General features: G+C 41.5%; 1 protein-coding gene across 2 annotated transcripts in view; it reads right to left on the reverse strand.

Annotated features, from left to right (window-relative positions):
• LOC132832270 (protein Jumonji-like) overlaps positions 1-14,620 on the reverse strand; it is a 447,638-nt gene that overhangs the window by 82,692 nt on the left and 350,326 nt on the right. For both annotated transcript variants that reach the window (XM_060850122.1, XM_060850121.1), the window contains one exon: positions 13,454-13,686. In XM_060850122.1, the coding sequence (XP_060706105.1) occupies positions 13,454-13,686 (233 nt within the window). The remainder of the gene's footprint in view (positions 1-13,453; positions 13,687-14,620) is intronic.

Below are 14,620 nucleotides of genomic sequence, written 5' to 3' on the forward strand. Positions count from 1 at the left end.
AGCCAATTTTGACAGTATCATACAAGAACTTTCAAAAGTTTATTGGGGGCAGATGTTCGCAGATAAAGGGACAGCAGGAAAATGAAAAGCCCTCAATAATGGGATAACTAGAGTTCAAGATACAGTATGTTTCTGTTATGGTGAAAGAGAAGGCGGGAAGGTGTAGAAAATGCTGGATGACTAGAGAAATTGAGGTTTCAGTCAAGAAAGAGAAGGAAGCATATGTTAGGTACAGACAGCAGAGATTGAGTGAATCCTTAGAACAGTAGAAGCCAGAAGTAGTATACTTAAGAGGGAAATCAGGAGAGCAAAAAAGGGGACAGGAGATAGCTTTGGCAAATAGGGTCAAGGAGAGTCCAAAGAGATTTTACAAATACATTAAGGGCAAAAAGGCAACTAGGGAGAGAATAAGACCCCTCAAAGATCAGCAAGGCAGCCTGTGTTTGGAACTGCTGGAGATGGGGGAAATATGAAACAAGTATTTTGCATCAGTGTTTACTGTGAAAAAGAACATGGAAGATTTAGAATGTGGGGAAATAGATGGTGACATCTTGAAAAATGTCTAAACTACAGAGGTGGCGGCACTGGATGCCTTAAAGTGTATGAAAGTAGATAAATCCCCAGTATCTGATCTGGGGTACCCTAGAACTCTGTGGGAAGCTAGGAAAGTGATTGCTGGGCCCCTTCCTGAGATATTTGGATCACTGATTGTCACAGGTAAAGTGCCACAAGATTGGATGTTGGCTAACATGGTACCACTATTTAAGAAAGGTGGGGTAAAGAAAAGCCAGGGAACTATAGACCAGTAAGCCTGACATTGATAGTTGGGAAACATGTTGGAGGGAATCCTGAGGAACGGGATTTACACGTATTTGGAAAGGTAAGAACTGGTGAACAGCTGCTTTTCAGACTGGATGCCTGCGACCGTTGTGTCACAAGGATCAGTGCTGCGTTCACTGCTTGTCGTCATATATATAAATGACATGGCTATAAACATAGGAGGCATACTTAATAAGTTTGCAGAGGACAGCAAAATTGGAGGTGTAGTGGAGAGCAAAGAATGTTACCTCAGAGTACAATAGAACCTTGATCAGATCGGCCAATGGGCTGAGGAGTGACAGATGAAGTTTAATTTAGATAAATGTGAGGTGCTATAGTTGGATCGGCAAATCAGGACAGGATTTATACATTTAATTGTAAGGTTCTGGGGAGTGCTGCTGAACAAAAAGACCTTGGAGTGCAGGTCCATAGTTCCTTGAAAGTAGAGTCGCAGGTAGATAGGGTAGTGAAGGTGGTGTTTGGTATGCTTTTCTTTACTGGTCAGAACATGAGTAAAGGAATCGGGAGGTCATGGTGTAGCTGTACAGAATGTTGGTTAGGCCACTTTTGAAATATTGTGTACGATTCTGGTCTCCATCTTATTGGAAGGATGTTGTGAAACTTCAAAGAGTTCAGAAAAGATTTACAAGGATATTGCCAGGGTTGGAGGGTTTGAGCTACAGGGAGAAGCTGAGTAGGCTGGAGCTGTTTTCCCTGGTGTGTCAGAGGCTGAGGGGTGACCTTATAGTGGTTTATAAAATCATGAAGGGCATGGATAGGGTGAAAAGATAAGGCCTGGGGTGGGGCAGTCCAGAACTAGAGGGCATAGGTTTAGGGTGAAAAGGGAAAGATTTAAGGGGCAATATTTTCACGCAAAAAGTGGTGCATGTATGAAATGAGCTACCAGAGGAAGTGGTGGAGGCTGGTACAATTACAATTACAACACTTAAAATGCACCTGGATGGGTATATGAATAGCAAGAGTTTAGAGGGTCCAGTTCTGGCAAATAGGACTAGATTTATTTAGGACATCTGGTCGGCATGGTCGAGTTGGACTGAAGGGTCTGTTTCGGTGCTGAGCCCACCTCAACATCACAGATAATTTACTAGTTTGCAGAAAAGAAAACAATAACCTCAAATGAGTTCAGCTTTAATCTTAACTCCTTGCAAAGACTCCTCTGGCCTGACCTGAGATTAAATTTAAAATGACCGATTTTCCTTCTTCAACTTTCACAAAGTTATTTTGATGTGAGTTTGCAGTGTGGAACAAGAATAGCTTTGTCCTTTCTAGCTCATGAACACAGAAGCTAGCTGTGTACTCCTTCCACTAAGTCAACTAGCTCAGAACTCGTGTCAGGGCCAATGAAATACAACATTCTTGCAATTATGCATGATTCAGCTCCATGTACATTTACTCATACCTATAAGACAATGAGGGTCGAGGAATCACAGCTACCCATTTTACGAAGAGTGCAGGAAAAAAAAGCTTGAAATTTTGTGCAAATTGAAATGTGAAGAATTAAAGTATACCACCTGAAGGTTTTGAAACATCATGCACTGGTATCAATGGTCAAGCAGACCAAATTAGCTTCATAGTAACAAGAATCCTAAGTTATATTGCACTGTGAAGGAGACTTAAAACAACCATGAGACTGGCTTATATTACTGTCTTTTTGTTAGCATAGGCACATTGCACTACTAACCAAATCAATACAAATCATAGTTCCATTCAAAACAGGTTGTAGTTAAATACAGCACCATTCTACCAAGAAGACCAGATAGTGAAGTAACAAGCTAAAGCATATCTGTTGAAGAAATTTGAACTTCTGCACAACTTTGTTCAGACAATTCACTGAACAACCATTACCACATTGCTACAGATGTTAGAATAAGCTCTTCTTGGTACCTCTGCTTGCTTCATGACAACAGCATATCCAAAAACACACATCAGTCCTTTTCAAACATTTTCATGAAAAAACTTATGTTATAGTAATGGTCTATTCATCCAGCAGGTTACTAAGGCACATTGGGTTTGCTGGCAAAAATTATTGAACAGACACACTTCTATTCCTCACACAAGTTTACTGAAGTCACTCTAATTGGAATCAATGCTTCTTTAAACATGCAATCAAATACATGTTTCTTGTACATGTAAACACAGATGCCATAAGTCATCTTGGCTGGGCATAAAGGATCTCGCGGCACTTTTTAAGAGAAGAACTGAGAAGCTATCCCTAATATCATGACCAATATTTATCCCTCTACCAACACCAGGCAGTGATTATCTGGTTACTACCACCACCTGCATCCTGCCATCCCCCTGTAAGCCCCCATCCCAAAAATGCTGCTTATGGAAATTTGCTACACACAGATTTCCTGCTATGTTTTCTGCAATACAACACAAGGGCTAACCTCCAAAAGTGTATCATTGATTGCACAGTGCATTGAAATCATAAATACCAATTCGCTCTTTATTGTGGCCAAAGTTAATCTTACTGAATGCTGGTATATACCACTTGCACTTGTGCACTTAGAGAACAATCTATTCCTGTTATAATTCAGTGCTAATTCAGCAAGAGAATGATTGACATTGCTGAAAAAGACACTTGATTGAAGCTTTCCACTTTGTGCTCATCAGGAAATTTGCAATAATACCAAATTAAGCATCCAGAAGGGGGGTGAACTTGCAGCATGGTTTGGTACCTGGGACTTCAATGTTGTGGCCATTTTGGAGACATGAATAGAGCAGAGACAGGAATAGCTGTTGCAGGTTAGATTTTTGATGTTTTAGTAAGAACAGAGAAGGGGGGAGATGTGGCATTGTTAGTCAAGGACACTATTACGATGGCAGAAAGGACATTTGATGATGACTCGGATACCGAGGTAGTAGGGGATGAGGTCAGAAACAGGAAATGAGAGGTCACCCTACTGGGAATTTCTCCAAGCCTTCCAGAGCTGTAGAGGAAAGGATAGCAAAGTTGATTCTGGACAAGAGCGAGAGTAACAGGGCAGCTGTTATGAAGGACTTTAACTTTCCAATTATTGACTGGAAATACTATAGTTCGAGTACTTTAGATGGATCAGTTTTTGTCCAATGTGCGCAGGAGGGTTTCTTGACACAGTATGTAAACAGGCCAACAAGGGGCAAGGCTACATTGAATTTGGTACTGGGTAATGAACCCAGCCAGGTGATAGATTTGGAGGTAGGTGAGCACTTTGGCGATAGCGACCACAATTCGCTTATGTTTACTTTAGCGATGGAAAAGGATAATTATATACCACAGGACAAGAGTTATAGCTGGGGGAAAAGCAATTATAATGCAAATAGGCAAGATTTAGGATGCATAGGATGGGGAAAGAAACTACAGGAGATGGGCACAATTGAAATGTGGAGCTTATTCAAGGTACAGCTACTGTGTGTCTTTGATAAGTATGTACCTGTCAGGCAGAGAGAAAGTGGCCAACCGAGGGAGCCGTGGTTCACTAAAGAAGTTGAATTTCTTGCCTAGAGAAGGAATAAGGCTTAGTTAGAATGAGATGTGAAGGCTCAGTTAGGGCACTTGAGAGTTACAAGTTAGCCAGGAAAGACCTAAAGAGAGAGCAAAAAAAGAGCCAGGAGGGGACATGAGAAGTTGTTGGCAGATAGAATCAAGGAAAACCCTAAATGAGGAATAAAAGAACGACTAGAATAAGATTAAGACTAATCAAGGAGAGTAGTGGAGTCCGAGAAGTTAGGTGAAGCGCTATATGAATATTTTTCGTCAGTATTCACACTGGAAAAAGACAATGTTGTCAATGAGAATGTTGAGATACAGGCTACTAGACTAGATGAGATTGAGGTTCACAAGGAGGAAGTGTTAGCAATTCTGGAAAGTGTGAAAATAGATAAGTCCCCTGGGCCAGATCGAATTTATCCAAGGATTCTCTGGGAAGCCAAGGAGGAGACGTAGGAGACTTTGTCTTTGATCTTTATGTCATCATTGTCTACAGGAATCGTGCCAGAGACGGAAGGATAGCAAATGTCGCCACCTTGTTCAAGAGGAGGACGAGAGACAACCCTGGTAATTTATTGACCTTTGAGCCTTCCTTGTTGTGGGCCAAGTGTTGGAAAAGATAAGAGATAGGATTTCTGATCATCTAAAAAGGAATAAGTTGATTAGACTGAGTCAACACGGTTTTGTGAAGGTTGGGTCGTGCCTCACAAATCTTATTTAGTTCTTTGAGAAAGTGACCCAACAGGTAGATGAGGGTAAAGTGGCGGATGTCGTGTAAATGGATTTCAGTAAGGCGTTTGATAAGGTTCCATGGTAGGCTATTTACAAAATACAGAGGCATGGGACTGAAGGTGATTTGGTGGTTTGGATCAGAAATTGACTGGCTGAAAGAAGACATGGGAAATGTTCATCCTGGAGTTCAGTTACAGTGGTAGGCCACTGCTGCTTGTCATTTTCATAAATAAACGAGTTGAGGGCATAGAAGGATGGGTTAATAAATTTGCAGAGGACACTTAGGTTGGTGGAGTTGTGGATAGTGCCGAAGGATGCTATAGATTACAGAGGGACACAGATAAGCTGCAGAACTGGGCTGAGATGTGGCAAATGGAGCTTAACATGGAAAAGTGTGAGGTGATTCCCTTTGGAAGGAGCAACAGGAGTAAGAGTGCTGGGCTAACAGTAAGATTCTTGGTAGTGTGGATGAGCAGAGAGATCTCGATGTCCACGTACATAGATCTCTGAAAGTTGCCACCCAGGTTGATAGGGTTGTTAAGGCGGCATATGGTGAGCTAGCTTTTATTGGTAGAGGGATTGAGTTTTGGAGCCACAAGGTCATGTTGCAGCTGTATGAAACTCTGATGCAGCTGCATTTGGAGTAATGCATACAGTTCTGGTCACCACACTATAGGAAGGATGTGGAAGCTCTGGAAAGGGTTCAGAGGAGATTTATCAGGATGCCCCTGGTATGGAGAGAAGCTGTTATGAGGAAAGGCTGAGCGACTTGAGGCTGTTTTTGTTAGAGAGAAAGTTGAGGTGACTTAATTGAGACATAAGATAATCACAGCATTAAATAAGGTGGACAGTGAGAGCCTTTTTCCTCAGATGGTGATGATGAGCATGAGGCGACATAGCTTTAAATTGAGGAATCAGAGATATAGAACAGATGTCAGAGGTAGTTTCTTTACTCCGAGAGCAGTATGGGTGTCAAACACCCTGCCTGCAATAGTAGTAGACTTGCCAACTTAAATGGTCATTGGATAAACAGATGGATGAAAATGGAACAGATGGGCTTCAGGTTGATTTCACAGTTCGGCAAACATGGAGGGTTGAAGGGCCTGTACTGCATTGTAATGTTCTATGTTGTAAGCATGAACTTTGAATGGCAGAACACAACCCAACTTAGACAAACCATGGAGCCTACCAGACATGTGATATCATCTGAACTTCACCTTCAGATCATTTCATGAGTTTGCTTTAATTTAAAAATTAAACTATTCCTGATGACTCACAGTCATCAGGCAAGCTCAGTGCTTCCAATAAACAACTTCACTGCATTTATAAAACTACATATGACAGAGGATTCAATCTTTCCTTCCAATGGTCTTCTTAATTTCTCCTTCAGATCTTATGTTGTACTTACAGATTTAGAAGAAAATGTACATCTGCTCCAACTCATTTATAAATAACCAATGTGAAGTCTGATGAACTATCTGCCTCTGATAGTAATGTTCAAGGTTATAAAACCAGCTACCATGACTCAGTTGCAACACATTTCACTTTCAGATTTTCATTAACACAAAATATCCATTAGAGAATGAGAATTCAAAATCTTCTGCCTACATTTCTCCACTGTGGCAATCCGAGTACAACTGTTCCTTTGAAATGTCTTCAATTCTAAAAACTGAAAGAATGTTGAGGAAGGAGAAAGAAAGTAGTAGAGGAGAAGGGGAGCCAAACACTTTCAAAAATCTCCACTGTTCCATCTTCAAAATACAGCTAACCATAATTTACAAACATGGCATGAATCAATTATACTATGTCAGTAATACGGAGTGAAAAGTTTGATTCAAAATGCAGACTGACTATACTTTCATACTTACTACTGAATAACTTGGAAAAATTATTGTCTGAATCGTTATATTATAAAATATCGTTCACTAAAGAGAATGTAGACTCAAAAGTGCTATAAAAAGAATTACAGAATCAAGGTGTTTTCAAAACATTTGCACATCATTTGCTTATTAAGATGTTGGTAGGTTTATGTACTCATAGCATTTTTTCCTAGTTATTGTAAATTAACAGTTGACTGGTTGCAGTGTGGAAAATAAACTGACATCTCCCTGATATTTTACATAGATTTCAGTTTAGGAACAGTGATACAATTTGTTGTTCCCAGCCACACAACTGGAGTCTTCATGCTGCATCCAAAAATAGCAATGATTACAATAGGTACATTTTATGAAATGAATGCTCATCCATTCATTTCTAGACCCTTAAATATTAGTATGATAATAATTTAGGTGATATAAAGTTCATTATTTAGCAATGATGTTCTTTATGATTATGGATTAAATACAGTTACAAAACAAGCTCCAGAAGGACCTCATTACCATTTGGCAGATGAGCACAGTACGTTTGGGCCAATGACATCTGCCCACATACTACTTTCACACTACTCACATTCATGCTAGAGCAACACTTCCAGTTTAAATAATAAACAAAGACACACTGAAACCAAGGATTAATTATCTATATATAAACCGATAACACATTGTGGAAAATATATATATTTAAAGCTCAAGTACATAACAGTTCTTTAAAGGTAGGTTAAACAGTGAGCTTTGTAAGTGTGGAACATGGTGTCCTTTCATGGACAATAATTAACTTTTCCAAAGCAGTCAAGAATATTCAGGTTTCAACAGGAAATTGAAGGTAATCAATGGATTAAGAAACTCTTCTACACCAACACTGCTGTTCTCCAATTTTCAACATATGCACAGGGCATTAAGAGCTAGCACTGATTTGATTATTTTTAAAACAGGCTGCATAAAATAACTATGATATACAAATAGAAATGAAAATCAAACTGTAAATAAGCAACAGCCAAAGACCTTATCCAAAAACAAGTTACACGGTCAAAGGAAGTCATATACAATTAATTATATTTGTTACTTAACAACTGCAATATGCGTACAGGGGAACCTTGATTATCCAAATATTGGATTATCTTAAGGAGATCTTGAGGTCCCGACAGAAACATTACATCAAAGACGTGTGTCCAACACTGATCGCGTCTTTTGTTTAGTGATTAAAAGTGCTGCCGAGAACAGTCCTGGACTGATGGAAGTGCAGGCACCATCTCTAAATGACTGACCTCCCACCCTGTCTACCCTAAACTCCCCTTCCCCAGATAATCTGTCCAATATTGTCCTGTATAGGGCAAAGGGAGAACTTACCAAAAGGTTGTAATAAAAGGTTGTGTGCAGACATACGTGCGCTATTTGGAGACTCACCTCACAAAGGCAGCAGTAGTCTTGCTGTTGGTGACCAGTCCGGCTGCCTTGGGGAGGGGCGATTGGAAGGGGTTGGTGGTAGAGGCAGATGGGGATTGGGAGGCAGGGGTGTTTTGGATGGGGTTCGAAGGAGACGGGATGGTTAGACAGGATTGGGGCAGGGCAAGGAGCAGGGTTGGATGGGATTGGCGGGGTGGGGTTGGACAGGATTGGGGGGTAGGCGGGTGGCAAGTTTGGACAGGATTTAGAGGGGATAGGTGGGGGTTGGTGTTGGACAGGATTGGGGGCGCAGGCGGTGTTGGACGGGGTTTGGGGGGGGGGGGGGGGGGGGGCTGGGGTAGGACGGGATTGGGAGGCAGGCAGGGGAGGGCTGGGTTTGGATGGGATTGGGGGGGCGTTGTTTGATTGGGGGGGGCCTAACACGTGCTGTGCTGCTGCCTAGTCTCCTGAAACAGGAGCAGGCTTAGTAGAAACATCCAAGCCTCAGAGGAAAGGCATTGAATCGATTAACAGAATAATCAATTATCTGAACAAAATATGCTTGCACCTCTCACTTGGATAATCAAGGTTCCTCTGTAACAGCACAGAAAAAAAACAACTCCAAGATCATCGAAAGGTTGGGCAATGGCAATGATTTATCAGGACTGACCTAATAAATTTACCAATCTCAACTTTGTTGTCATCAGCTAACTTGTTGTCATCAGCTAACGGATATTCCAAAGAGGTCAACAATTTTCTCATCAGGAGGAAACAAAATAAAAGTCAAATCCAAAAATGTGTTGCTGGAAAAGCGCAGCAGGTCAGGCAGCATCCAAAGAGCAGGAGAATCGACATTTCGGGCATGAGCCCTTCTTCAGGAAAGCCATTCCTGAAGAAGGGCTCATGCCCGAAATGTCAATTCTCCTGCTCTTTGGATGCTGCCTGACCTGCTGCGTTTTTCCAGCAACACATTTTCAGCTCTGATCTCCAGCATCTGCAGTCCTCACTTTCTCCTCCATCTCACACATCATGTCACGAGCAGTTACAGAGAACAGTGTTTCCTGCCAATGTCCTGTACAGCCACAACATGACCTCCCAACTCCTGTACTCAATACTCTGACCAATAAAGGAAAGCATACCAAACGCCTTCTTCACTATCCTATCCACCTTCGACTCCACATTCAAGGAACTATGAACCTGCACTCCAAGGTCTCTTTGTTCAGCAACACTCCCTAGGACCTTACCATTAAGTGCATATGTCCTGCTAAGATTTGCAGCACCTCTCATTTATCTGAATTAAACTCCATCTGCCACTTCTCTGTCCATTGGCCCATCTGATCAAGATCCCTTGTAATCTGAGGTAACCCTCTTCGCCGTCCACTACACCTCCAATTTTGGTGTCATCTGTAAACTTAATAACTGTACCTTTTACGTCACATCCAAATCATTTACGTAAATGACAAAAAGTAGAGGGCCCAGCACCGATCCTTGTGGCACTCCACTACTCACAGGCCTCCAGTCTGAAAAACAACCCTCCACCACCACCCTCTGCCTTCTATCTTGGAGCCAGTTCTGTATCCAAATGGCTAGTTCAGCCTGTATTCCGTGAGATCTAACCTTGCTAACCAGTCTCCCATGGGGAACCTTGTCGAACGCCTTACTGGTCCATATGGATCACATCTACTGCTCTGCCCTCATCAATCCTCTTTGTTACTTCTTCAAAAAACTCAATTAAGTTTGTGAGACATGATTTCCCACACACAAAGCCATGTTGACTATCTCTAATCAGTCTTTGCCTTTCCAAATACATGTACCTCCTGTCCTTCAGAATTCTCTCCAACAACTTGCCCACCACCAAGGTCACACTCACTGGTCTATAGTTCCCTGGCTTGGCCTTACCAACCCTTCTTAAACAGTGGCACCACGTTAGCCAACCTCCAGTCTATCAGCACCTCACCTGTGACTATCGATGATACAAATATCTCAGCAAGAGGCCCAGCAGTCACTTCTCTAGCTTTTCACAGAGTTATAGGGTACACATGATCAGGTTCTGGGGATTTATCCTCCTTTATGCGTTTCAAGGCATCCAGCACTTCCTCCTCTGTAATATGGACATTTTGCAAGGTGTCATCATCTATTTCCCTACAGTCTACATCTTCCATATCCTTTTCCACAGAAAACACTGATACAAAATACTCGTTTCGTATCTCCCCCAGTTTCTGCAGCTCAACACAAAGGCCGCCTTGCTGATCTTTGAGGGGCCCTATTCTCTCCGTAGTTACCCTTTTTTCATTAATGTATTTAAAATCTTTTTTGATTCTCCTTAATTCTATTTGCTAAAGCTATCTCATGCCCCCTTTTTGCCCTCCTGATTTCCCTCTTAAGTATACTCCTACTGCCTTTATACTCTAAGGATTCACTCGATCTATCCTGTCTATACTTTACATATGCTTCCTTCTTTTTCTCAACCAAACCCTCAATTTCTTTAGTCATCAAGCATTCCCTATACCTACCAGCCTTTCCTTTCACCCTGACAGGAATATACCTTCTCTGGATTCTCATTATCTCATTTCTGAAGGCACCCCATGTTCCAGCCATCCCTTTACCTGTAAACATTTGCCCCCAATCAGCTTTCAAAAGTTCTTGCTTAATATACCGTCAAAATTGGCCTTTCTCCAATTTAGAACTTCAACTTTTATATCTGGTTTATCCTCTTCCATCACTATTTTAAATCTAACAGAATTATGGTTGCTGGCTCCAAGTGCTCCCCCACTGATACCTCAGTCACATGCCCTGCCTTATTTCCCAAGAGTAGGTCAAGTTTTGCACCTTCTCTAGTAAGTATACCCACATACTGAATCTGAAACTTTTCTTGTCCACACTTAACAAATCCCTGTCCATCTAGACCCTCAACACTATGGTAGTCCCAGTCTATGTCTGGAAAGTTAAAATCCCCTCCATAACCACCCTATTATTCTTACAGATGGCTGAGATCTCCTTACAAGTTTGCTTCTCAATTTCCCCCTGACTATGTTGAGGTCTATAATACAATCCGTTTCTTATTCTCAGTTCCACCCAAATAACTTTCCTGGATATATTTCTGGGAATATCCTCCCTCAGCACAGCTATAATGCTATCCCTTCTCAAAAAGGCCACTCCCCCTCCTCTCTTGCCTCCCTTTCTATCCTTCCTGTAGCATTTGTATCTTGGAACATTAAGCCGCCAGTCCTGCCCATCCCTGAGCCATGTTTCTGTAATTGCTATGATATCCCAGTCCCATGTTCCTAACCATGCCCTGAGTTCATCTGCCTTCCCTGTTCGGTCCCTTGCATTGAAATAAATGCAGTTTAATTTATTAGTCCTACCTTGTCCCTGCCTGCCCATACTGTTTGACTCACTTCTGTTCTCAACTGTTGAACTTCTGTTCAATCAGTCTCAGATTGACCTCTTTCCTCACTATCTCCCTGGGTTCCACCCCCCCACCTTACTAGTTTAAATCTTCCTGAGCAGCTCTAGCAAATTTCCATGTCAGTATAGTAGTCCCCTTCCAATTTATGTGCAATCTGTCCTTCCTGTACAGGTCACTTCTACCCCAAGAGAGATTCCAATGATCCAAAAATGTGAATCCTTCTCCCATACACCAGCACCTCAGCCATGCATTCATCTGCTCTATTCTCCTATTCCTGCCCTCACTAGCTCGTTCAACTGGGAGTATTCCAGATATTACTACTCTCGAGGACCTCCTTTTTAAATTCCTGCCTAACTCTCTGTGGTCTTCCTTCAGACTCTCAACCTTTTCCCTTTCTATGTTGTTGGTTCCAATGTGGACAATGACCTGTTGCTGGCCCCTCTCCCCCGTGAGAACATTCTGCACCCTCTCTGAGACATCCTTGATCCTGGCACAAGGGAAGCAACACACCATTCTGCCTTTTCGCTGCTGGCCACGGAAACATCTGTCTGTACCTTGGACTGGAGAATCCCCTGACTCAATTGATCTTTGGAACCCGACGTACCGCTTTGCATTAGAGCCAGTCTCAATACCAGAAACTTGGCTGTTCATGCCACGTTCCCCTGAGAATACATCACCCCCTACATTTTCCCAAACAGTATACATGTTTAAATGGGTATAGCCACAAAAGACTCTTGCACTGGCTGCCTACCTCTCTTACCTTTCCTGGAGTTAACCCATCTATGTGACTGTATCTGAGACTTTCCACCCCTTCCAATAACTGCCATCCATCTCACACTGTTGCTGTTGCAAATTCTCCATTATTTCTAACTGTTTCTCCAACCGATCCATTTGATCTGATAAATGGTGTTGGTTGCGAATCTTATGGCAGATATAATCTGCTGTAACCCTTAAACTCTCTTTAAACTCCCACATCTGATAAGAAGCGCATATCACTCCACTAAAGGCCAGTTTTGCTTCTTCACAATCTACAGACCCAGAAAATAACACCATCTTATTCTTCTACAAACACTGCCCCATGTTAAATTACTAGTTTCAGCTTATATTTTAAGTTTAATCAAGAGACATATCTCCAAAAACATAATCAGGAAAGAAACCACTCTACACACTACAGCAGATTTTCTGTAGGCCACACTTAAAACAACAATACACTGATCTGCTTCTGTGCTGTGTACTTCACCCGACAGTTCTTCCAAGATCAGTTGTGAATTTCACTGTTTATTAATTTTCCCAGATGCATTCCAGTGTCCAGCGATACATGAAGTTATACATATACATTCAAATGTTGCTGTTTAAGGCATCTCAAGAACATGGACAGGTTTAAGTACAATCCCCACCACTTTTAGTAGGTACGCTCCATAAAATGATGGTTATACCCTGTAGCCAGTATAACGTCATGAACATCTCGTGTTTATACTGTTGATCCTTTAGGATTGATGTCAAATGCAACTGTCCATAGCAACTGAGCAAACATCCTGGAACTCTCAGGCTATTTCTGCCCAAAACAAACAGGGTATTCATGTAACCAAAAACAATGGAATTAACATTAGGCAAATAAAAGTTGCCACTTCTTTTTTAAAATCAACAGAACTGCCTATCCATTTCAACTGTTTCAAAATATCAGCCTTCTGTAAAAGGACACTTAATACTTCAGTTAAATGTTAAGCTGTCATTTTGTACCTGTGGTGTTCGGTGCTCCTGAGATGGTTTCATAACAGCTGAGCCATTAGCAGCAGAGCCTTTTGTTGAGCTGCGCATTTGTGAAGAATTAGCAGCAGTCCCTGTTGAACACAGCTCCTTCTTGCACTCAACCTTTTGGTCACTGTTCTTCTCCTTCCCTGGCGTGACCTCTTTTTCTTTGTGTTTCTGGATAGCTTCTTTCTCTCTCATAAGCTTGCTAGAACCATTCAAAACTGAGGAAAAATACAAACGTGGAACTCAGGCTATAAGCAAATCATTCACATTTTAAAAAGTGAAAGTCTTTAAAATTAAATTAAGCATTGCTTCACCAGGCCCAGAAAGGAGATTCAATCTATCTGAACAAAACAATACTTTTTTTTAAGCTCAATTTTAAAATTAATTTCACCAGTTGAGTATTTGGAGTGGCACCAATTCCTCAGTCATTCCTGCTGCTTCGCAAACTCCTACCTTCTGGACATGCCATTTCCCTTTGTGTCATTCTGTTAGCATAGCCTTCAACGTCTTCAGCTCCTTTCACCTCTCCCATTTCTTAGTTAAAAATCACACAACACCAGGTTATAGTCCAACAGGTTTAATTGGAAGCACACTAGCATTCGGAGCGACGCTCCTTCATCAGGTGATTGTGGAGGGCTCGATCGTAACACAGAATTTATAGCAAAAATTTGCAGTGTGATGTAACTGAAATTATACATTGAAAAACTGATTGTCTGTTAAGCCTTTCATTTGTTAACAGACAATCAGTTTTTCAATGTATAATTTCAGTTACATCACACTGCAAATTTTTGCTATAAATTCTGTGTTACGATCGAGCCCTCCACAATCACCTGATGAAGGAGCGTCGCTCCGAATGCTAGTGTGCTTCCAATTAAACCTGTTGGACTATAATCTGGTGTTGTGTGATTTTTAACTTTGTACACCCCAGTCCAACACCGGCATCTCCAAATCACGACTCCCATTTCTTAGTGTGCCTTAAGTGCTGGCTCAATCTTTTATACGAAGGGTTAAATTCTCTCATTTCTCCCAATACCACAGTATCACAGAATTATTATAGGGCAAAATTTTGACCATCATGTCAACACTGCTTATTTAATGAGCATCATTACAAAATGCCAATCTCCTGCTTTTTCCTATGCCCTTGCACATTCT

The sequence above is a fragment of the Hemiscyllium ocellatum genome, chromosome 34, assembly GCF_020745735.1.
Source record: "Hemiscyllium ocellatum isolate sHemOce1 chromosome 34, sHemOce1.pat.X.cur, whole genome shotgun sequence".
NCBI classification, from domain to species: domain Eukaryota; kingdom Metazoa; phylum Chordata; class Chondrichthyes; order Orectolobiformes; family Hemiscylliidae; genus Hemiscyllium; species Hemiscyllium ocellatum.